This window comes from Pollachius pollachius (genome assembly GCF_949987615.1).
Source record: "Pollachius pollachius genome assembly, chromosome: 6".
In the NCBI taxonomy this organism is placed as follows: domain Eukaryota; kingdom Metazoa; phylum Chordata; class Actinopteri; order Gadiformes; family Gadidae; genus Pollachius; species Pollachius pollachius.
Genome location: NC_136939.1, coordinates 6,960,384 through 6,984,664, shown reverse-complemented (window position 1 = coordinate 6,984,664; position 24,281 = coordinate 6,960,384). Strand labels below are relative to the sequence as shown.

Here is a 24,281-nt window from a genome sequence, read left to right as displayed (position 1 = left end):
TGGGATGGAAATGTGTTTTTGGCCTCACCTCAGAGACAATACAACAGTACATTACATACAGACGCGTATCACATGAAACAAATACATACAAATGATTTTGTTTGATTGCAGCAGTTCATCAGGTCTTATTTAATAATATAGGGATTGCATTTGGTACCAATGACCTTCAGTAAACGTCACGTTTGGCCATGCGGGGTTGGTTTAACACGCCCTACTGAAGGGCAGAACTTTAAACCTGTAGCTGATGTCCGTCACTATATCCCTAGCTTGTTGTGTACTGCAGTGTTTTATAGAGCACTGGGTTCCCTTGACTCACTGCCCACCAACTTGCAGCCAGGCAGAGAGAGACATGGAATGTAAAGAAACAAATTAAAAAACATAACAGAAATATGTGCCCCGGTGAATGAAAAGTCCTTCGAACTCAAGCCGCTGTGTGCGTTTGCGTGTGCGCCTCTCGGGCACAGCGCGTGGGCGTGTCCCCCATCAGAAGCGCACACGCACCCTCCAGGAGTAGGTGGTGAGAGTCTTGTTCTTTTTCCTGACCACGCAGGTGTATGTGCCCTCGTTGATGGCGTTGGCCGTGATGCTGATGTTGTCGTCCTTCAGCGAGATGTAGCCCGGGCGGGAGTACTCAAGAAGCTCCCCGTCTTTGTACCAGCTAAGCGGCGACAGCATAACAGAAACGCTAGCATGAAAATGCCACATCTAACAGGTTCAATGGATACGGATAGTTTTGGTACAAGGCTGCACTGAAAGAAGGATGAAGAGAAGAAAAAGCTCAACACTCACGATACTTTGCCTTTCTTTGAGGCGATTTTCTTCCCACATCGAAAGGTCAGATTCCTGCCCTCAGCCACCAGCTTGGTTTTGGTCCGTGGAGGGGTGGGCGTGGCTGCCACCGTGGGGAAAGGGAATTCTGGGGAGGAAAAAGCGGTAGGAGGGGTAAAGGTCTTTCTCCAGCGTGGGACATCTCACTGCAGGCATCTGAGCTTCAACAGAACCATTCATAAATGAAAGAAAAGCCTTGAGCAAACCTTCAGTGCAGAGTTACAGAGAATATCTAGATTATATAGAATATGTATACATTGAAACAGGTGTTTCATGATGGTACATAGTCTAATTTTCTGATCTACATACAGTACAACAGATTTATAGACTTATGGATCAACAAGCTTCTGAATTGGAACAGTAGGATATTTTTGGTGGCGTTGTCTAACTAACATACAAGACTATGGGAATCAAACGAGTTGACACACCATTACAGAATCAACAGAATAATAAGCCGTTTAAACATCGGAAAAGACGGGTAAAATGGGGACACAGTGAACGATACTGTATACTGTAAACTCAGACTCAGCCTTTCTTGCCACGAAGTCTAGAATTGGATAATTGCCACTAGGTCATTGTCTAGAGATCTTGTGGTGAATTAAAAGTCTGAGAATGTTAATAAGTCTGGAGCAAAGAGACAAGTCCCTGGTCTGCGCAATGCAAAAATGAAAACCACTGGCCACCGTCTTTATGAGGAGCCCGACGTCCCAGTGCTCCTCACGCAGACGGCCACAGCGGTTTCCTTTCGCCACGGTTGGCACAACACATGCAGGCTGACGGTCACTTCGATAAGACACCTTGTTATGATCAGCCCAAAGCCTCCTCAAAAAAAAAAAAGCTCTGCTCCGGATAATTCGGCAAAAGATTGAATTGACCTTGTGCGTCTCAAACCCTCAAGCCACAGTCTGAAATTCCAGCGGTTTGGAGTCACTCAGGAATTTTCCACAGCCGTACGTCTCCCAATCAACAACGGGGAACAGATTACTCGGAGCCAGGGATTGTATCCTCTTGCCTGTCTCCAAACTGTCCCTTGTTAGAGAAATGAGGAATAGACCACAACACTGCACTGCCATGGGGAGGAGGACTTTTCTGCAACGTGTGCAAGATTGTGCGCTATGTGAATACAGAATCAACCCAGAAGACTTCACAAGCTAGACAAGCTAACTCATCCAGGTGTCTCCTGCCACAGATTACATTAATTATGTCTATGTCCTAATCCTATTGGCTTTACTCTGGATATGAGTGTATATAATACAACATGAGTTATTCCTATTGCATATTTTCTAACAGTTAGTGGCTAATCTCTCTTAAAAGCCCTGGCTGTGCCTTCCCCAGCCCCCCCCCTCCTCCCACCCTTCTCCAGAGCTGAATGGCGGGGTCTCCAACTGGCTCCAACTGCTCCATTGGCAGACAGCGGTTCAGTGGCTCTGAAGCAGTAGGAGAGAGAGAGAGAGAGAGAGAGAGAGAGAGAGAGAGAGAGAGAGAGAGAGAGAGCACTCCCTCCTCTGGGCCCACTCTGCGCTCTATCTTACCGTAACAGAAATCACAGCTGGAGGGGCAGTGCTTCTTCATGAGTCTGCGCTTGCTGTCGCAATAGCCTTTCCGGGCCCAGGCCGGACAGATAAATAAGCGGTCCAAGCATCCTGGGGTGGAGGGGGAGAGGAGGGGGAGGGGGGGGTTGTTTGGAAGAGGAAAAGGGGAAACATCGCGAGAGTAAAGCATCGGTAACTTGAATCTGCAGCTAAAGAATTTGGCACGGCGATGTGCTTTTGCCTCCAGCAGGAACATGGACTCAGTGAAGTACACTGTCATGATGACTCACAAGTACAGTTTACACACAGTGTTTATTAAGGCCACGTTGGCGTTCAGAGTCGGCTTCTGAATAGTGCTCCCATCTGGTCCTACTCCCAGCTAGACATATTTGATTGGTGTACTTTAATGACTAGACCTCAGATACACATGCTGTCTCAAGCTCTTTCAAATGTTTTTAATAATATAATAACCATATTTCATCTCTTGCAAAATGGACGTTGCGAAAGAATGGATCCTTCCAAACACACTCCCAAAAGGGGAGCATGCAGGCGTATTCATGGTCACATCTCCTGCTGCTACACTTGCATGTGTATGAAGCCCATCGGGTTTTAGTGAGCAGATGTCCTGTTGCGTCGGCAAGACGTACCGTATAGCCGGTGCAAACCCCACACCTCGTCCTGGGTGATCAGCTTGCGCCCTGTCAGGGTTGCGTTCAGGTGCATGATGGCATTGGGGTTCAAGGAGTGCATGAGTCCCAGGGCATGGCCGATCTCATGCACGGCCACGTGGACCAGGTCTGTCAGCCAAACCCCTGTGCAAACAGTGCTGTTCATTCAGTTTATCAATGTTACATCCATCATGTTTGACACGAGCTCCGGTGCATCCCTGATCATCAGCCTGTGAAATACCTCAGAGTCGACCGTGTTCTGTTTGATCGGCAGCAGATAAACACGAGTCAGGGTTACCTTTTTTCCAGCTGTAACGCATGTTTCCCAGAATCCAGTACTCGTCGTCGTCGAAGTGGATCTCCCCAGTGGGAGGGAAGAAGGCGTGGGCCAGCTCTCCGGTGATGCCATCGAAGCAGTGATGCAGGTAGGACTGCAGGCAGTCAGTGTGGTTGACTGGGTAGAACCCTGCAAACGCAGTAGTGAGGATAGAGAAGATACAGCTCAACAGAATAGAACCCTGGGTAGGATCCTGCCAATGCAGTGAGGAGAGGACATTGCTCAGCGGAATAGAACACTGGGTAGAACCCTGCAAATGCAGTGAGAATAGAGAAGGCATAGCTCAGCAGAATAGAACCCTGCGAATGCAGTAAGGATAGAGAAGTTAAAGCTCAGCAGAATAGAACCCTTGGTAGAACCCTGCAAACGCAGTGAGGAGAAGGGACAGCTCAGCAGAATAGAACACTGGGTAGAACCCTGCAAACGCAGTGAGAATAGAGAAAGCATCGCTCAGCAGAATAGAGCACTACTGATGGTATAATCAAGTTTGGGTGAGTGAAATTGTACCCATTTTTCTAAGGTCATAAGGAAACGTTACTGGTAGTGATGATGTTGGGAGAAGGGTTAAGAGTGACATAAAGCCCAAGAAATTGAGCCACGGTTTTGCCCACATTTTGAACTGTATAGGGTTCTTTCTTTAACAATATGTGAAAATAATCACATATATGATGTATTGATCATGGCCGTAGAAGACTAAAATGAAATATGATGATTTGTCTAGCCTTTGCAAGATCACCACCACACTTGATACAAATGTTATAATGGGATATAAATGATTGTAATTATATTGGCGGCAATAGTCGGTCTACTAGTCTTACAGGCACACATAGACCGCAGAATCCTCATTTCTGAAATGGCACCCAATATTGCCAAATGTATCAAATGTCCAAATGAAGAACTTTGCAGGAGTCATTATAATCCCATTAGGTTTCTGTGCTACCATGGTGAGCAAGCCACGGTGCCTGGGGGGGATATGCAGGCCTACCTATTTTGATGTCAGCGTCTTGGTCAGCCGGCACCTCTCTGAAGCTGAAGGGGGACACGTCGCTCCACAGGCCAAACGCCTTGTAGAAACCACGCCGCGTTTCACTGGCATTTATCAAATTGGTCGGAAATGACAGCAATCTGGGCGAAAAACAATATCTGAATGTAGTTATCTAAAATCACACATTTATCCTGAACAATAACCAAATGTTTATCCTCAATGTGTTTCCTTCATTATAAGTACGCTTCGGGAGATATAAACTCACACCACTTCCAGAAAATGTATGAAGTGTAATCACAACATAACAGACAAATAATCATATAATCTACTCCTTCATTATGCCTTTATATGCTTTATGATGATCATTATGTAACAACCCATGACAAGCCGCCAAGACTACCCAGCTATCAAAAGCAAAGTGATCACAAAACCAATAGTCCGGTGGTCGATCTAAGAGATTCCTCTGCAAACTTTACCAAGGTTTTACCCCAGCTGTTTATCATCTGCATCTCCCCTGGGATGAGCACAGGTGAAAGATCATCAGAGACGTACTTGTACGTGAGCTTGAACTGGTCCCACTTGAGTTGCTCCGGGGTGAGGGTGTAGCGCTTGCTCCGGGACAAGTGGAGCACGTGTGAGCGGGCCTCTTTGCGTATCCCGATGAGCAGCACACTGGAGTGAGCTTCTTCCTTGGACAAAGAGAGACGCTTGTTTAACCACCTTTATGCTGGCCGGGGGTGGACTTTGATGGATGGAGGGTGAACCGTCGGCGGTCTAACTCATTGCACAACTTACATCCGAGGTCAAACAAAGGAATCTGGAGGCAGTGCACGCAAGAACGCATAAAAACAACTTTATTCCTATGTGACAGGAGGATTCCGTTGGATGTTAATCTAAAGCATTACTCAACTTGAGGATAATGTCGGATGTGCATGAGTTCTTCTTACTGCGGGCATATAATACACTCATTATGAGTTATTTCAGAGCCTGTGGGCCTATAGCGCACTCATTTTCAGTTATTTCAAAACCTGGTCGTCTGTATATCATCCTACTTTAAGCACTTTCATGCGACGGCTTTCCGTCTCGTGGAAAAGAGGAAGCCTAGACAGCAGTAAAAGCACATTCCAAACTTAAGTATGATACTTTTCACAGAAAGGTTATGTCTGATGCCCCTTTGTGAAGCAGCAAATGGGACTCCAAACAAAAACACCTGGGTTCTATTCTGGTCTTCTGGGTTTTAAAGGATAGAGACCACTCCCTGGCATTCAGGCACCATCCTAAATACACCTGGTCTTTGCAGCTTGTATTGCAATTTGTTCTGGTTTAGCTGAGAAAAAAGTTCAGAAAGAAATATTGGGCTATGCATTTTTTTCTCTGAACTTAAATCCCATTAAATTGCTGTTGTTTTTTTTACATAGGGGGTTCATTGAGTTCCTAAATGAAAGCGAGCCATGTTTACCTCTGATACTGGCCCAGGCATTGTGCAGTCAGGCTGAGGAAACACTGCCAATGTATACTGATGCTGTTTTTTTTTCTTCTAGATAAACATAACTTTTTAACATCTGCCTTGGAATTTGGCTCACATACTTTACTCCAAAGGATGTTGTCATGTGCAAATACTGCGAATAATATTTCATTATATGCATTGACTTTGTTGGGGGATAATGGGGCTTCATTGACAAGCTGGAAGGAAACAGTGTGCACTAACATCAGACATTCCCAAGGATCCCAGGGGAGTCTAGTCGGATCCACTCAAGATCTAGGGAAGTCTACAGTAGAAAGTCTGAACTTCTTGAGTTCATAGCTTGCTGGATGTTGGGGCAAAAGGGCTTGAGAGTACAATGATTAAGCCATCATGCCTTTAAAGAAATGGCATAAAGGTCTGAAACGCTCAAAAGAATGCATACATTAGGGACAGTAATTACACTAAACTAATATAGCCTATTACACACACACACACACACACACACATACACATACACACACACGATTCAGTAACTTTTAAAAAAATAATTAATCTCATGAAAAATAAATCGTTATATCATACCTCTAATCTCCAAGAAGGAAATGCGGTGGTTTCTTGCATCCCAGCAAATATAACGCTGAGCAAAGTCACAGCAGTAGCAAATGTCCAGCCGTCTTTCTTTACACTTGTAAGTGTTTGATACACCATCGTTGCGATATCACCACCCAGAATATAAAATCCCTCAACAAATAGGTGAAAGGTATACCCTCTATGATGTATATTAACGCTTGTCCATTGATTCCATCCCTTTGTAGCCTCTGCGTGTTGAACGACAAATGCCGAGAAGCAGAGGAGTCCCAGTGTGTAGACTAGGTTCGGACGGTCGTTGCACGCCTAGGACTGCATCAAAGTTTGCAGCTCTGTTTAACTTTCGGCTGCTGCTACTGCTGCTGCTGCTGTTGTGCGTTTCCTTGCAGTGTCTGGAGGTCTCACGTTACTTCAGTCGGGCCATGTGTGGTCAAAGTCAAAGTCAAGTTTAAAGTCAAGGCGGACCAAAACGTCTACAATAAATTTGCGTTATTTTCTTGGCAGATTTGTTTATATTTCATGGTTTAAAAAAAATATATACATTTGTCTTTTCTTCTTTTTTTCCATTGACAATTGATTGATTGATATGATAATTGAATGATTATTGAAGATTTTTTTTATTTTATTAAATTTGATTTTATTATCTTCTTATGGGCCGAGATCCAGGATTTTCAAAGGCTTAGGCCTACTTGAATATCCATCAGGATCAATATATCTGACTATACATCTATATTATACTTAAAAAATGGGTGTGGGTTAAAATACAAATATTTCAAAAGAGAGTTCTAAAGGGATGTAATAATGAATAGTGTTGATGCCGACATAAAACCAATCAATGCGTTTGATAGAGAATTCTCAAATGATTGAACCGTGAACCTGAAAAAGGAAAGAAAAGTCCGTATGCTACGTTTGGTGCGCGTCTACACCTCACTAGGCTCACTAAAATGACCATATGACAAAAAGCAGCGACCATAATCATACTTTCGTAAAGGCGGAACCATTGTGTTCCAGGGGACACGTTCCGCACGATACTTTTTCGAAGTTACCATCGAGGGAGTTGTAGGAAATGGCGTCAGCCTGGTGCAGGGATAACGGTGATCAGGCAGTGAATTACCCTCTAAATTGACACGTAGGAGCCCGGTTAAATAACCAGGTCCATACCTATGTTTTGATGCAGTCACGGAGATATGCTTTTGCATATGAAATAGTGGATCTTGGATCACTAACACAGACGAGGTATGGTCTAGGACGGATGTTTCAGCCCACTGTCCCCCGGCTGAAGGTTCTCTTGCTACTAGCCGCAAATTAGTTAGTGAAGTGCTAATCCCTTAATCTGAGTAGTCAGCTTTGTTGTTTGACCCACATGAGAAAGACTCCTTAAGTGATTTGACTTTAAATTGTGTTCATGTCGTGTTTTTTTTCCCCGATCAAGATTATTCTTGCATCATTTTACTACTATGATAGTTCGCTGTACAGGTACCCATTCTGCTATTGCTGCATTAGCCGCAACATAAGTTGCTATGTAAATAAATAGATGTAGCTGATTTAGCTATTTGCTATTCCACTGCAGTATCAGTATGTAACGATGTTCGTTACTAGTCTTGCATTGTAAACGGCTTGCGCACTTGTATCCATGTTCATGTCTGCTTGTGTTTATTTCAACATTACCTCTTTCTTGCTTGTTATAGGAATTGCAGTTGGCATCCCCAACATACGGATACCCTGGACGGACATCTTTTAAAACAATGGCGAAGGATAACAAACCAAGTAGGGTAGATACATTTGTCTTTGCTGGATCAAATGGTCACAATGGTCAACAGTGGCAAGGGGGGTTGAACGACGTGGTACAAAATCACTACCGTGCCGCCCACCAAATGTCAAGGATGGCCCGGGTGACCTCAGACGTTAGGACCAAGTGTGCTGCCTATGTGCTAGCGTTGAGGCCGTGGAGCTTCAGTGCATCTCTCACGCCCGTGGCCCTTGGCAGTGCCCTTGCATACAAGCTGGAGGGCTCCGTGGACTTGCTGGTTCTGATCGTGTGTGCAGTGGCTGTGCTGGTGGTCCATGGTGCGGGGAACCTTGTGAACACCTACTATGACTTCTCAAAAGGGATAGATCACAAGAAGAGTGACGACAGGACCCTTGTGGACGAGATCCTCGCCCCACAAGATGTGGTGATGTTCGGGGCGTTGCTATATTCAGTGGGGTGCTTGTGTGCCACCCTCCTCTTCTTTTTATCCACCTTAAGACTTGAGCACCTAGCCCTCATTTATTTTGGTGGACTTTCCAGCTCTTTTTTATATACTGGAGGTGGGTACTTATATGAAGCGCAGCATTACATTTTACATCATCAGTGTTTGCACCATCATCAATGTTTGCACCCCCAAAAAATACATATTTCCATCATAAAAGAAACAGAAATCCGACATTTTGGTCTTGTGCCTCTTCCTCCCCCTTAGGTATCGGCCTCAAGTATGTTGCCCTGGGCGACGTGGTGATCCTGATCACCTTCGGCCCGCTGGCGGTCATGTTCGCCCACGCGGTGCAGGTGGGCTACCTCTCGGTGCTGCCGCTGGTCTACGCGGTGCCACTGGCGCTCAACACGGAGGCCATCCTCCACAGCAACAACACCAGAGACATGGACTCTGACAAGCAGGCGGGCATCGTCACGCTGGCCATTCTCATAGGCCCGACGCTGTCCTACGTGCTGTACAACCTGCTGCTCTTTGTGCCCTACGTGCTCTTCTGCATCCTGGCCACGCACTACAGCATCAGTATGGCCCTGCCCCTGCTCACGCTGCCCATGGCCTTCCCCCTGGAGAAGCAGTTCCGGAGCAGGTACTACGCCCGGATCCCGCAGAAGACTGCCAAGCTCAACCTGCTCATGGGGCTCTTCTATGTGTTCGGGATCATCCTGGCGCCACCGGGCAGTTTGCCGTTATTGTAACTCTGAAGAATTTCAAATTTTTATATAAATGCATTTTTCTTTTGTCATGTTTTGATGCCGAGTAGTTTGTGTGTTTTTGGTCGTCTGTTATTCAATTGCTTTTATTTCAGGATGCTTTAATCAATTGCTTTATTTTATTGTCTAATTTATACACATTGTAGTGTAGGTACTCAAAACTACTATCTGTGTTTTTTCTTTTTGCTTTATTTTCAGTATTGAAAAGTGCACAGTTGTATGTGTTGACTTAAATGTATTGGTGCCCTTTTCGTACCAATGACTCTCCATCTAAAGACAGACAAGATTCTGTTAGGTCTTTAAGGCAAAAGAAATACATAGCAATTTGTATTCCTTACATGGTATGCAATGTTTATTTATTGTGGGAGAGCAAATGTATTAAATTTATTTTTCTACAAATGCCATGACTCAGCTTCTGTCAAATAAATAATAGCTCAGCCAGGATTGCATTCCTTGTCTATTTTCAGTTTGTGGTTGTTCAGGGGAATGTGATTGAATTAGTGGGCTTGTAATTCCACTGTGTAGCTGAATACCTTGCATTGAAAGTTTATTAGTGCAAAGTATCCAAGCTTTTAAAATGTAAATTCAGCCTGGGCTGTTGCGTTCAAATATGTATAATGACCAACCTTGAACCTGATGCAAGATATTTGAATGCGTTAGCCAAGGCTTAGTAAAGGACTTTAACGTTATCCTATGAGTGCTTTCGATTTTCGTTGTCCATGTAGTAATAGCGAAATCCAATCCTATAGAGCGCCTGTGGGTTTAGACCCTGCACGGGAGAATAACTACAGGATTTTTTTCAAATGTGACATTTTATTTAGTCTTAAAACGTTATTTAATGTACATCAAGTATAATGGACTTCAAACAGCTACAGTAAGCCTAATGCTGCCACTCTAACAGCAGGGTGCACTATTGGGCAACAATGAAGCTGAAGAACAACCCACACAGCTTCCCAGTCTTGTCAGTGAACCAAGCCACACACGGGGCTGGGGTAAGTGGACACATCTTTTTTTTAGTGAGTTCCACGAAGGCAATGCGCCTTTTTCATTCAATTCCAAACTTGGATAAGCTTAAAACATTTACAAAAGGGAAACACAACACCCTTCGGACGTCAGCCTCGCTGCAACAAATGACAGCTCGTGCGCGCGTACCTGATCCTGTGGCCGGCCGCGGGCTCGCGCACCTCGCTCTGTCACCCGCGGTGATGTGAGCCAGGGTTGAGTGACGCAATGCATGGGCGTGTTATTATGGCTGTTAGCTAGCCAGCGTTCTTACACTGCAATACCCCCTTGGTTTACCATAGCATTTATTTATTCCTGAAAAACACCGTCACAGGACTGCCAGCGCTGATGGCAGACGCGGTGATGGAGCGATATTGTGCCTCACATTAAACCGCGTTTCGCGAGACGGTAAGTCATTTATTCATGAAGGATTATTTTTTTTACGAGGCAGTATTTCTGCTAGCAGAGGATGTTTAGGCTAGCAATATTTCTGTATAGCATGTCGCTAACCAGTGGTCAGAACAAGAACATAGACGAGATAGGTTTTTTTATTTTATGCAGTCGCACCCTCGGCACCCTGCATCAAGTAACCCATTGCATGTTGCTTTGGAAAATGTGCCAGAGCAATTTGCGTAAATTTCTCTTTCCCTTTATCTCAGAGAGACACATTTAGAGACGTCTGCGCGATAATACATGCATACATCTGCTCGTAACCCAGACGTGCGAGCACATATCCAATCGAACGATGGTTAAGCTTTGATTACGTTCTCATTATTCAATACATTGTCAAAGATGCCAGTCGTCTTCAGACATCATCTGTAACGACTAACGGATAATAGCATGATATCGTTAACTGTCACGGATGCTTCAATCGTGCTTGGGTTTTGAGACGCTGGTATAGATCGGAGCGCAGAGGCTTCACATGGAATAGATGTCGAACCTGGGCCATTCTCGGCTTTCTTTGTATGGCAACGCCCCCCACCCCCCCTACTCATAAATGTGTTGCACCCCAGCCCTCCGCCTGTTCAAGGTGCGTTCTGGATCTGCAGCTGAGAGTCCCAAAAACATGTACAATTTTGTATTAATCTATTAATCTATGAGAAACTTCCTCTTTTAACATGGGTAGTTGGTGCATTATCACAGCCTGTGTATTTTGTCTGGATCTTATTTCCTCTTTGGATATAATATAATTGTAGGGTGTCATTCATGTCATGCTTGTATTTAATTGTTTTATATGCTACGCTATGCAGTTTTATTTATGCCTTTTTAGTATTCTACTTTTTTAAAGGGTTATATTATTTTTTATTGCAATCTTAACACATTTCTCAGCAATGTTATCTGCTTCACTGTGGCAGTGATTTTTAAAAAATGATTATTTCCTTAAAAATATTGTACAGGTAAGGGGAGGGGTCGAGCCAAATTATTTTTACTCTTATAATATATAACGACAGGAAATAAGATGATGATAAACAATCCTTATTCTGAATTCGGAATACATTATACATTTGTGAAGATTCTTGATTTATTTGGATTATTTCATTTTAATTTTATATATCAGCAGATGGTTTTCTCCATTGCTGGGATTGTATGCCTATTGAGAGTTATATATGATTGAATGCTCAATGTCTTCTCTATCCAGTCTAGACTGACAGTCTAAGCTCTATTTACCCAATCCCAGAGCAGATCAGCAGACTTCATTACAAAAGATGCGCTGCGTTTACAATACTCTCTCTTACTTCACTTAATTTGTCATTCTGTGTGTGTGTGTGTGTGTGTGTGTGTGTGTGTGTGTGAGAGAGAGGTTGAAAATGCAGTAAGAAAATAATGCTTTGCCTGGATACGGTGATCCATAATATTGTTCATGTTTTGCAGCTCGGGCCAGATCGAAAAAGCAAATTTTCCTCTAGGCTTTTACTACATGCACTACTGCATACTTCATCAGATCCCCCTATTACCCAACCTCCAATGTTTCATCCTTATCACATGCTCTCCATTCAGTCGCCCCCTCCCTCTAAATCTACATGCATATTCTGTGCAATAAGTAGCCCCTCTGAAAAAGCCTGTTCAAGCCTGGAATGTTGCTGTGTTAGTCCAACTTGCCTTCTGCATGAAAAGTACAAACACAGAATGTGTGTGTGTGTGTGTGTGTGTGTGTGTGTGTGTGTGGTGGGGGGGGGGGGCTCGGTTTGTCTGTCAGTGGGGGAGACAGAGTGAGCCTCCCTACACTCACCGGTCATGGGGAGCACTCTTAGTCTCTGATTTGCCGGTGCGCTCCGCTGGGCCTGCATGCTGTGTCCGCTACTGTATTTCTTTCCTGGCCCCCTACCTTAAGTGGTGGCTTGTGGTGCTCTTCAAACAGGAAAACCTGTTAAACAGGAGCGGGTCCATTCATTCAGCCACTTGACAAGAGCCATACAGCCTTTTTCATAAACAAACTGGAACATTTATGTTGGCTCTTCACCATGTCATGCCATTGTCAATAGGTGGGAGAGATTGTCGTGCTCCCACATGTTTACAGTGAGACACGTATACATGCTTTAGAAAGGGTTGGAGACAGGACTATGGTGAAACTTGCTGCTCTGTTGTGCAGCCTTATTACCCTTGGGGGTGGGGACTCTGTTTTTTTCTGAAATACAATCCCCTGTTCCATAGAGGGGGAAATGATTGGGAATGTCAAAGTAAATATTATAAAAAAGGGTCATGCCTTGCAAAAGACTTTATTTTCGAAGTGCCTTAATATTGACAGAGAAAGTGATGTTTATCTTCGTTCTGATCTCGAAGTGCCTTAATATTGACAGAGAAAGTGATGTTTATCTTCGTTCTGATCTCGTTAAAGAAGTCGTCGATTGATCTAGTAATTAGCCGATCAATCAATTGATCAAGCCCTTCGTAGCTTGGCAGATAAAGCTTCCCATTCTAGTCTTTTCTACAGGTCAGGGTTAAACAATTGTCTACTTCCTCAGGCTTTTCAAAGATAAACCCCCATACTCTCGCCAATGTTTTTTTTTGTGTGGAATTGAACAATGAACTGTCATTCCCTGATTGCTAACATGAAACGGCCAACTTGGGCGGGTTTAAAAAAAAACAAACCTGCTCTCTCTAAAACAAAGAGCAAAGTTCACAGCCAAAAACAAACAGTTGGGGTCCTCTAGAAAATAGGTGTACTATTTCGCCATTACAGGGTGACCGGGCAGGTATGTGCGTCGCATCATACTTGCCTGCTGCCACATTGTGAGCCTGTTGCTACAGCAGTGGCTGTTCCCAGGGTGCTCTTCCACCTGGGATTACCACTCCCAAACATGTTCCGAAGCGGCCTGAGGATTGTGGGTTGTGAGTACCGTTTGCATTTTCAAAACAAAATGAATTCCCGAAAGGGTTTAGTAGTTGTTGGGTTAGGGTTAAGTCAGCTCTAGTCTGTGTATAAATACTAGCTTAGGGGAACTGCGAAGATTAGGGTTTGGTTTATTTCATCAATAATTTGACTCCATCGGCCCGTTAATGTAATGAAACTGGACTCTTGAGGTCCTTGACATTGTATGTTGCCATTGTTGTTCAAATGTGTTTGGTTGCCAAGTTTGATAGGGAAACAGTAACATGATACATGCAAAACTGTTTCTATAAATCAATCTAGGAACAATAGCTGTTCATGTGCCAACAGGGCAACATGCTTTATTGCTTCCGCTGTTATTTTGGAGCTAGTTATGTTTGCATTTACACAATACTGTCTCACCCTAACGATGCATGTCCAAATAAAGAGACATGTTTTTTAATGTATAAAATGAGCTGTGTAATAAGGCAATGGAGGGGTGTTTTATTTTTGGCCTGTTGCCAACTCTGATGAAACCCCAGTGTTGACCTAAAGCACTGTTTACACAGCATTTATATTGATTTTCCTGAGAACCGCATTGACTACCAGATGTTTCTGCCCTGTGTCAGCTCTGGTCCGGTTACAGCAGGGTCTAACTCGTTTGTGGCATTCACATGGGCCCTGAAACCCTTTCACTACCCAGGCAGATGATTTGTATTAGATGACACATATGAGACAGGATTTATCCTTTATGAATTCCTGCAGTGTAAAATAAATGGACATACCCAGACTTGTGATTTGATGTTGAAACGCTGAAGGCCAAAGAGGATGTTTTAGCTCTTGCTTCTAGTACTGCACTTGATTCAACTGACAAACTTGCCAACTAAAATGTTATGTTGCAGAGGATTTTGTTTATCTTCAAGTCAAGCCACAGCAAAAGATCACTGAGCCCTTCAACCTCAACAGAGTAGCCCCTACTCTGTTGAGTAGGGGCTACTTGTTATAGCCCCTTACACTCTTAACCTTAACAAAAGAACGCTGAGCCCCTTACACTCTTAACCTCAACAAAAAACACTGAGCCCCTTACACTCTTAAACCTCAACAAAATAACACTGAGCCCCTTACACTCTCTTAACCTCAACAAATTAACACTGAGCCCCTTACACTCTTACACTTAAATTAACACTGAGCCCCTTAAACCTCAAAACAACCCTGAGCCACCTCAAAACAACCCTGAGCCCCCTACACTCTTAAACCTCAACAAAATAACACAGAGCCCCTAACACTCTCTTAACCTCAAGAGAATAACTCTGAGCCTCTAGCACTCTCTTAAACCTCCACAAAATAACACTGAGCCTCTAGCACTCTCTTAAACCTCAACAAAATAACACTGAGCCTCTAGCACTCTCTTAAACCTCAACAAAATAACCCTGAGCCCCCTACACTCTTAAACCTCAACAGAATAACACCGAGCCCCTAACACTCTCTTAAACCGCAATAAAATGACACGCTCTTAAACCTCAATGAATAACCCTGAGCTTCTACCCCTATCTTAAACCTAAAAAAATAACAAGGGAAACACAAGGAAACTGTGAAGGAGCGGTCGCTCTTTCATGACAGCTAGTTGCTGCATTATACTACAGACATAGAACTGAAGCAGGTGAACCAACTGCAGTCTGGACAGGGTCTTCATTACCACTATTTTAGATGCACTAGATAGCATATATACAAGAGTTTTATTTATTTATCTATCTATCTATATTTATCAGATGACAAAGCCATTCAGGCTTCTAAATGGCTTTGTTATCTTGATTTAGATTGATCAAATTAGATATTAATAGGTAAACATTGTTTAATCTTATGGAAGCAGCCTTGCAAATGGCTCAAAATTAAACCATGTATTTCTAGGCATTGATCATGATTACCATGCATCTTTACAGACTTTCTGAACCCTGGCTTCCATTGACGTAGATTAGTGTCATTCTCGGCATTGGTGGCATAACTAGTCATACATGGCATGCGGCAAACAAGATGCAGATTGAGCGAGTGCTAGAAGGGTCCAATTGTCATTCCTGGGCTTTGTTTTCGGTTATGCTAATGGTTAATAAGAGACTATATGTCTGCACTGGCTACTGAGCCTCTAGCATCCCAGCCTTTGCTGACTCAGTCCTCTGAAGCTGAAGCACACAGGTGTGTGAGAGAGTGAGTTTGGGGAGTGTGTGTGCATAATGAGTAGGGTTTCATGGCTCTACACAAATTATTGTTGTGTGTGTGTGTGTGTGTGTGTGTGTGTGTGTGTGTGTGTGTGTGTGTGTGTGTGTGTGTGTGTGTGTGTGTGTGTGTGTGTGTGTGTGTGTGTGTGTGTGTGTGTGTCATAGGGCTGGGCGATGTGACCTAAAAATAAAATCTCTGATTTTTTCGAACCAAACCCGATTATTGTTTTTAATCTGGGTTATTTAACCTACAAATCACTCAGGAAGTCAAGCTGCTCAATACAGAAGAATGAAAGATGGACCGAAAGATAGATGAAGGGACGGAGAAGAGGGATCGAGAGGAGAGAGAGACAAAGGGATTGAGAAGAGAGATAGACGAAGGGATGAGAAGAGAGATACACAAAGGGTTGAGAGATGAAGGGACGGAGAGGAGAGACAGAGTTGACAGAGCTTAACGGACACTTTTATCCGACGTAGCTATCGTAGTTGAATACCTTCACACAGGACACGTTTCAGCCGTCTCTCAGTGTTTCATCCAATATTTCATCTGCTAAGTCTTCCAATGCGTCGTTAGTTCCCAAATTGCCTCCCCTCTTTCATCTAGCGCTGACTTCCCGCTGATGTGCGTATCTAATCCCACGCTGCCTGGATCCTGCTCCTGCCGCTTACTAAAGGCGTCTTCCCCTCCCTGCAGTGAGTCCTCCTCACCTGTTCCTGGAGCCGTCCCTGGAGCCCCCCCTCCCCCCGCGGGCCCGCCGTCCCAGCGGCAGCAGGCCGGGCCCCAGGCCCCAGGCCAAGCGCTCCGCCCCCCGGCCCGGCCCCAGTAGAGGCGGCATGGAGGTGGGAATGCGCGTGGTGCGCGGCCTGGACTGGAAGTGGGGGAACCAGGACGACTCGGAGGGCCACATGGGAACGGTGGTGGAGATCGGGCGGCAGGGCAGCACCACCACGCCCGACAAGACGGTGGTGGTGCAGTGGGACAGCGGCACGCGCACCAACTACCGAACGGGCTACCAGGGGGCGTACGACCTGCTGCTCTACGACAACGCCCAGATCGGTGAGAGGCTGTTTTCTTTTGGTTTTCCGACATGTACAATTATACACATACAAAACCAATCAAAAACAAACAAAGTACAAGCTAATAATAATAAAAAATAAATCAGAGATAGATTGTATAAATAATTACAACCTGAATTTCCTATACTGAAGTTCTGCTCGGAGTTATTGTGCTGCCATCATACAATGCAATCTTTATTATCAAGCAAACACCTTGATTGGTGGGATATTTGTTATACTTTGTTTTTAAATGACATTTATGTTTTTAATCTTTCACGTATTCATCATGTTACGTTGACATAAGAGAGTTTCCTCTCGTTTAGAAATATTTAAGAGGCATCTTAGGTCTTCACAACTGACCGGTGGCCATTCCACGCTGGCTTGTACGCTTGAGTGACGCTGACTAATGCTGCGTTAAACGCCCCGAAAGCTGGGTCCTTTAGAATTAATGGAGTGGAACTGTACAGGGTTGTGCTGAAGAGAAGGTCCGGCTGTCAGGGCTCATTGTATTTTCTCCTCGGCTTTGTATGTGCTTGGGTCAATTAACTATGTTTATTGTCTATATATATATATATATATATATATATATATAGATATATTCCCCACTTGAATTGAATAATCAAAATGCTAATTTCATAATATATACAATAACGATATTTAGAGACAGACTTAAGAACCCGGTTCAGGCACAACTACTATGAGCATTATAACGGTACTCAAACATGGCAGGTTTACCTCGATGTTTTCGGGTCCATCTGACCACTCCTCCTCCTTCTCTCCCACCTCCTCCTCCCCTAGGGGTTCGTCACTCCAACATCATCTGTGACAGCTGCAAGAAGCATGGCATCATGGGTATGCGCTGGAAGTGCAAGGTGTGCTTCGACTATGACCTCTGCACCCAGTGTTACATGAACAACAAGCATGACCTGAGCCATGCCTTCGAACGCTACGAGACTGCCCACTCACAGCCGTGAGTAACTTCGCCTTTAAATACATCAGTACCTATCCCTTTAATTCTCAGTGCATATACCCTTTATACTACCTCCTAACACACTCCTTTATACTACCTCCATACACCCCCCTTTATACTACCTCCATACATATCCCTTTATACTACCTCCATACTTACCCCTTTAACTACCCCTTGGAGCGCTACGCGACTGCACACTCACAGCCGTGGGGTCCTTTCCCTTAAATACATCATTACCTTCCCCTTTAAGTACCTCATTACATACCCCTTTAAGTACCTCAATACATACCCCTTTAACTACCTCAGTAATTCCCCCTTTAACTACCTCAGCATAACGAGGTCGTTTTTCAAGCATAACAGAGTCTATTCAATTCAGATGTTTCTCCATTGTGTTTTCTTTTTTACTTTTGGAATCTGATTTTTAATGGACGTTTTAACTGGGTGCTAAAGCCGTGTTTATTAGTGCGTGCACATCCTGTCTAACCAAAGTCATCCCTTTCTTTGTTTTTTTATAGCAAGAGCTTGATTTCAGATTTTCAACAAATCACATTATGTATAATGTATACCAGCAGTATTACGCTCATAGTTGCAATGGGAAAGATTTCACTATTGGCATCCTATGACTGATGGGATAGATGCTGTTCAGCCTTTACCACTCTCTTTGTTTACAATAATCTTAATATTGACATCACCTCTAATAATACTGAATCTAAGAAGATACACCGAGTGATTAAGGCCTCTGCAAGACACTGTTAGTATGAAGAGTATAAAGAGGGTTACTTTGCTCACAGATACCTCTAGTTAGCTAGTACAATCAGATAAAAGCATCAGAATAAAGTCGAACTGGTTCATATTGGGAAGCACTCAAAAGCACATATTGACTGTGGTCATGTGTGAACTACGGCTGACGGTTGGGTTGTTTATGGGCATGTTGGAAGGGACATGGAGGCATTGCGTCAAAGCCAACAAAATGTTGTGCCAGCACACATGCCTACTGTACAAATACCCACAGAGTTTTCTTTTCTTTTTGTCTAAATACACACAATGTATGCTTAGGGTATCGCGTGACACACCTTCAGAATAGCTCCTGTCGTTATGATCGGGTCACTCCTAGAATTAGTAAGCCTGTAGTTCCTAAGCTTAGAAACTGCATCTCTTGTAATCACATGGAACATGCTGTCCCCATGCCTGGCACGGCAACCCCAGGGCTGATCATGTTGATCATGTTTTCAGGAATGGCTTAGATCATTTCCAAGAACAAACAGTGAGCCAAGCCGTTCACCTCTCAACTACTTAGCCAAATTCATGGCCGTATCAGTGGAAATGTTACACCCTGTTGTGTTTAATCCATATGCTTGTGACTTTTCAATCTTAAAACAAAGCATAAAAACTTTTTTTAACCACTTTTGATCAAATTAATTTAATATTGGAGCCCTTTTTAGAACCAGTAATGTTAAGATGCCTACCATTGGGTCGTTTTTTTCTATGTTTTTCCTTTTATTTTTTGGAAAAATGCTAAACTTATTTGGCTTTTTTAAAATGTTTTATGACATTACGTTTTTAATTTATTAATTATTTTTTTCGAATAATAAAAGATTCTCCTATACATGGGTTGAGACAGAGCCAAATGGGTTCCTGGATTTGTAAATTTTGCTTAACCACAACCCTTTGTATGTGTCCGTAACTTTTGTACTTTCAACCTGTCACCCTTTTAATACATTTTGTTGTATGAGGTGAACTGGCTGGGTCTGCTACTTTAGTAAAGTATGATTTATGCCTGACACTTTTACGCAGCCAAATTGAAATGGAAGCTATGCTGTAGAATCTGAGACAGATTAGTCTGAACAGAGCTCAGACTGATTATACACAATACCTTTATAATCATTTAAAATGATTATCTTTGCCTTGGTCAGCATGAATGGAATAAGAGCAGTTCAAAACGGTTGTGACTGTGTCCCAGGCATTCGTTCTGCCGTTGAATGAGGACTGTAGACAAGATCTGGGACCATGGTAAAACTCGTGAACGGCTGTGTTTGAGAGTACTGGGAAATACTGCTCAGTTCTTGCTCACTCCGGTTCAAACAGGGATGTTCATGTACTTGAGACCATGAGTCTGTTACACAACAAGATGATTGTTTGCCTTACCAACTCCACCGCCACTAGCAATGGCTGTCATCTGCTTTGAAAAATGTTGTTTTGCATTTAATCAGAAAATAGATCTCACTAATACGTTACCATTCCATAATATAAAGAATGTTCACGTTCATACATGTGCTCCATTCAACAGAATGGGAGAGGAAACAAAGCAGAGATAAAGACGAACCTAAGGCCCCGATATATTTATACAAAATCGAAGATGGCACATTGGCGTTATAATTCCTGTTGAACGGGTCAGTTTCAACAGCGTACAATAAAGTCACTGTGAACGGTGGCCTGTTCGATTGCTAACAGGTGTCGCTGTGAGACTCGCATGGTGTTGTTGACCAATTGCAGGCAGCGGCGTATTGGGAGACATGTGGCAAGTTTTATTTTGGCTGCCATTTTGTCTCTGTGTGCTGGAACACCAATTACGATTTAGTTTTAGGTATAGAGGGGCCTATGAAGTTCTATGAAAATAAACACAACAAACACAACACATAAACAGACACCTTTCTGTAGGCCACTTACATCTGTCAACAACAGATTAAAAATAATTTTGGTGTATTAGAATGTAACTGTGCTGTAGACAGTAAGGATTGTAGTTATTAAGGTGATCGTTTTGTCAATTTTTGTGTTATGCTAACCCAATCTTACAGTGGAAAGGGTGGGCAGAAATAATGGCTGGTTTGACTTTGCTTTGAAACCCCTCAACGCCAACAGCCAGCTAATATTTATTATTAGTTTGCACCTCTCCCCCTCATATTAACCTGGTCATTGTATTGGGTCCTGATTTCTTTTGTTGCTAGATACTACTCTAGCTGCTAGCTTGGGGATGCAGGTACACACAGAATGGGCACAACAGATATAAAACTGAAATAATAATCATATGACTAAATATCCAAAAAGAAGTGTGTCCACTGAAGCATTTTGTGATTCGTTATGTAATTGTTTATTTCTTTTTAAAGATTTTTTTAACATTGTCCTCGTGAAAATATAAACGGATGAGGCAGTGACTTCACACATTGCCAGAATGGTAGCGATCAGTCAGGGAGACAATCGAGTCCTTGTCAACTCGCTCCTGCTGTCAAAGCATATCGCATTCGCTGCTCGAGTCAGTCAAGTAAACAAACACACTCATCACATGAAAATCATATTCTCACTGGGGCCCCTCTTTGCTAATTACGTACGGTGCAACACACACAGTAGGCCTTCTCTTCCCCTTCTCTCTCTCCCAGATGGAGCAGCCTCTCTTTTGCTCGTAACAACGCACATTGCCTCAAAAGCACTGCAGCGGTTCGTTCATTGTATAAGACTGACTTTTAGTGGATTTCAAATGGGAGGCAAATGAAAAAGGGCATTTTGACATTGCTGAATCGTTTTGCTCCATACCAGTGATCCCACAGAGACAGCAGCTGTAACCAGGTATGACCTTCAGTATTGTTATGATATAACCCATTAACAGAAGCCATAACGGCACTACCAAACTAATGTGTGAAAAGAAATAGGTAGGCTTCATCAGTTTTTTTTTCTAAATAATTCTTTATCCATTTTGGCTTCTTCATCCCAATGACACTCCCAAACATCCTATAAAGGCTTTATTTCATTAGATAAGTATTAAGGCAGAGAGAATAGATATTCTCAGAAGACCGTTTCCAGGCATGGCCTCACAGCCCCGTGAGGCCGAGGGCCAGCAGGGCAAGGCAGGCCGTGCAGGCGACACGTGTTGTATTGTAATCACAGTGATCTAACCGGATTACCATTGTCACATTGTCACATGACCGCATTAGCCCTCCTTCCACCTTGTTGTAGTCCAGTGGGTGGCCTCGCAACACGCAAAGGTCTCCGGTATGATCCATATTTTTGGAAAGATTATCAATTAACTTTGATAATGTAATTGTATTTAGTTGATTGTCATGTGATAGTGTCGTTTTCAGAATCCTATGGTTTCAGTTGTGTTTTTTTGTTTATGTACATTTTTTGTAAAGTATCTTGTACATTAACATTGGCATAAGTGTGTGTGTGTGGTTGCATGCAGATTTATTGCTGGTTCATGTGTTCTATCACCTCTAATAATACTGTAATAATAATATTACTCTAATAATATAATAACATGTGTTCTACCCATTGGTAGAGGAAACCTGAGAGAACGGGGTAACAAAAATACAAATGTACATTCTGCTCTACATTCTCCTCCATAAACGCGGTTATGACACATTCACCATAAACCCTCCACCACAATCCCCCCCCTGCCCTTATCATCTAACTCCCTTGACTTTGTTTACACACACACACAAACGCAAACACACACACGCACACACACAAACAAACTAACGAGCAAACACAGACAGGCCTAATAGAACATTTACATCTAGGGCTGTATGTTACAGGAGTTGTCTAACATCCTGATTCAAATTGTTGTTATGAAGTGCTAGTTTATTCAATTAAATTTAAAAAATGGGGAAAATTGTGGTCTACAGGAATAAGATAATTTAGTTCACCGCATCGCATGTGTGTGTGTGTGGGTGTGGGTGTCCATTAAATCATGCGTTCTATATTAAACCCACATCAAAAATGCATGTTTTTATGTAAAAACACAAATCAACACAACGTTAATTAAATAAACAAAGTATTTGAATAAGTAGACATTCCTTTGAACCCAAAGAACCTTTTGGCCCTGGATTTGGAATGTCTTTTCCACAGGTGTGTGTGTGTGAGTGTCCGAGTGGCTCAAAAATAAAGCCACTCAATCTGAGTGGCTTTTCAGGTAGGATTACAAGTCAGGAAAGAGTTGTTTACGCTGAGTGTGGTCAGACACTAACAAGACAACCGTAACACAGGTTGTCAGATGGCAGCTGGCTACGTTGTCCCAACATCAACTCATGTCCTTAGATGTAAGAATAACGTTACTAGTACTAATATCACCATTCCCCATCACAACTACTCCTATTCCGGAAGTCTATCGCGTTGGACAGCGTTCAATGAGCATCTTTAAAAATATCAAAATGGGGCTTGCTCAAATCCCTGTATTTCCCCTGACATGGAAAGTTTCCACACTGAGACGCGGAGGTGTGCTGTTGATGGGTTTTCCGGGCTTGTTTTCTGATTGCCTTCAAAGGATTAGCCGCAAAGCGCTTTTCCACACCTGACCCGGCGGGGTAGTCCTCCTGCCAGATCAGACAGGCCCACGCTAAGATTAGCAGGATGTCTACTACTTGTCTACAGTCACGCAGCCCAGGAGCTCCTCTCATCTCCTGCCAATCGGAGACGTTCAGCAGGAACCTTAAGGGATGGCACGGTGACGCTAGCGAGGGGTAGCTTCATCAGCTACGTACAGATGAGAGGGAGAGTGAAACGTCGCACTCAGCCCCCGACCTTGGAAGGCTTGCCCTGGACACATTGGGATTCTCCCCACGCAAAGGGGTCCATTAGAAACACGACAAGCTGTGCGGTAGACATGGAGACGGGATTTTAACCTCTGCTACAAAGAATGGGAATAGGCAGTTCCTTTGCGCCACCAACAGATCAAATCTTTACCATAAGGTGCGTTGTGAGAACGGGTTTGTGTTTATTCCGGAACATGTCATTTGGCGACCGTCTTAACTGCGGTGTTCCTGATCCTGATTACAGCAAAGTCAATCTTGTTTTGTTGTTGTGAAGTCGAAGGATGTGTCCTTGTTGTGATACAGAGACACAGTGTTTAGATCGTGCTGGCTGTTGCACTTTGTTCCTGAGCGGTATCGTGTTTCTGTGCTCTTCCTCCTCACAGAGTTACCTTGGCACCGAGGCAGAACCTCACACGGATCATCCTCAAAGGCATCTTCCAGGGGGTCAAAGTGGTGCGTGGACCGGACTGGGACTGGGGCAACCAAGACGGTGAGTCAGCCACCCGCCGCAGGGAAGGTATTAATAAGCATCCTCTGGTACGGTTCATTCCTGCCCCTGAAGCGAGCAGGTACCTCCATGTTTACAGCTCTCCCGCCGGGCCACCGCATGGTGTGCATCTGGCCCCCACACACACACACACACACACACACACACACACACACACACACACACACACACACACACACACACACACACACACACACACACACACACACACACACACACACACACACACTTCAAAGTCTTCCACTCAACCCATAACGTCTCTCTACCCTCCCAGCTCGTTAACCCGTGCTATGTCGCTGCTGTTAATTGGTTGTGTCTGCAAGTGTTCAACAACAGCC

At 43.6% G+C, this 24,281-nt stretch overlaps 3 protein-coding genes across 3 annotated transcripts in view; 2 read left to right on the top strand and 1 right to left on the bottom strand.

Moving 5' to 3' along the window:
• Nucleotides 1–5: 5 nt before the first annotated feature.
• On the bottom strand, nt 6–6,632 carry mmp23ba (matrix metallopeptidase 23ba). The gene is made up of 8 exons (XM_079738123.1): nt 6,398–6,632; nt 4,903–5,039; nt 4,351–4,490; nt 3,327–3,494; nt 3,008–3,172; nt 2,361–2,471; nt 790–916; nt 6–658 (listed from the first exon to the last, which is right to left on the bottom strand). Exons 1-8 carry the CDS (start codon nt 6,521–6,523, stop codon nt 484–486), a joined length of 1,149 nt encoding a protein of 382 aa, XP_079594249.1. The 5' UTR covers nt 6,524–6,632; the 3' UTR covers nt 6–483.
• An 847-nt stretch (nt 6,633–7,479) lies between these two features.
• ubiad1 (UbiA prenyltransferase domain containing 1) lies at nt 7,480–9,757 on the top strand. Its single transcript, XM_079737515.1, has 3 exons — nt 7,480–7,639; nt 8,092–8,713; nt 8,863–9,757. The coding sequence occupies exons 2-3, from the start codon at nt 8,149–8,151 to the stop codon at nt 9,348–9,350; spliced, it is 1,053 nt and encodes a 350-aa protein (XP_079593641.1). The 5' UTR covers nt 7,480–7,639; nt 8,092–8,148; the 3' UTR covers nt 9,351–9,757.
• Nucleotides 9,758–10,618: 861 nt separating this feature from the next.
• The window catches only part of mib2 (MIB E3 ubiquitin protein ligase 2), a 32,455-nt gene continuing 18,792 nt past the window's right edge, over nt 10,619–24,281 (top strand). Inside the window, exons 1-4 of the mRNA XM_079738045.1 lie at nt 10,619–10,775; nt 16,582–16,944; nt 17,742–17,913; nt 23,819–23,925. Of these exons, the coding sequence (XP_079594171.1) occupies nt 16,722–16,944; nt 17,742–17,913; nt 23,819–23,925 (502 nt within the window). The 5' untranslated portion in view covers nt 10,619–10,775; nt 16,582–16,721. The remainder of the gene's footprint in view (nt 10,776–16,581; nt 16,945–17,741; nt 17,914–23,818; nt 23,926–24,281) is intronic.

Excerpts from the sequence above, each read along its gene's own strand:
- mmp23ba (XM_079738123.1), bottom strand. The coding sequence starts at position 6,523 with ATGGTGTATCAAACACTTACAAGTGTAAAGAAAGACGGCTGGACATTT. Across the intron at positions 5,040-6,397 it reads TTCCTTCTTGGAGATTAGAG|GAAGAAGCTCACTCCAGTGT; the intron begins GTATGATATAAC and ends TCTTTGTCCAAG. Across the intron at positions 3,495-4,350 it reads AGACGCTGACATCAAAATAG|GGTTCTACCCAGTCAACCAC; the intron begins GTAGGCCTGCAT and ends CTGCGTTTGCAG.
- ubiad1 (XM_079737515.1), top strand. The coding sequence starts at position 8,149 with ATGGCGAAGGATAACAAACCAAGTAGGGTAGATACATTTGTCTTTGCT. Across the intron at positions 8,714-8,862 it reads CTCTTTTTTATATACTGGAG|GTATCGGCCTCAAGTATGTT; the intron begins GTGGGTACTTAT and ends CCTCCCCCTTAG.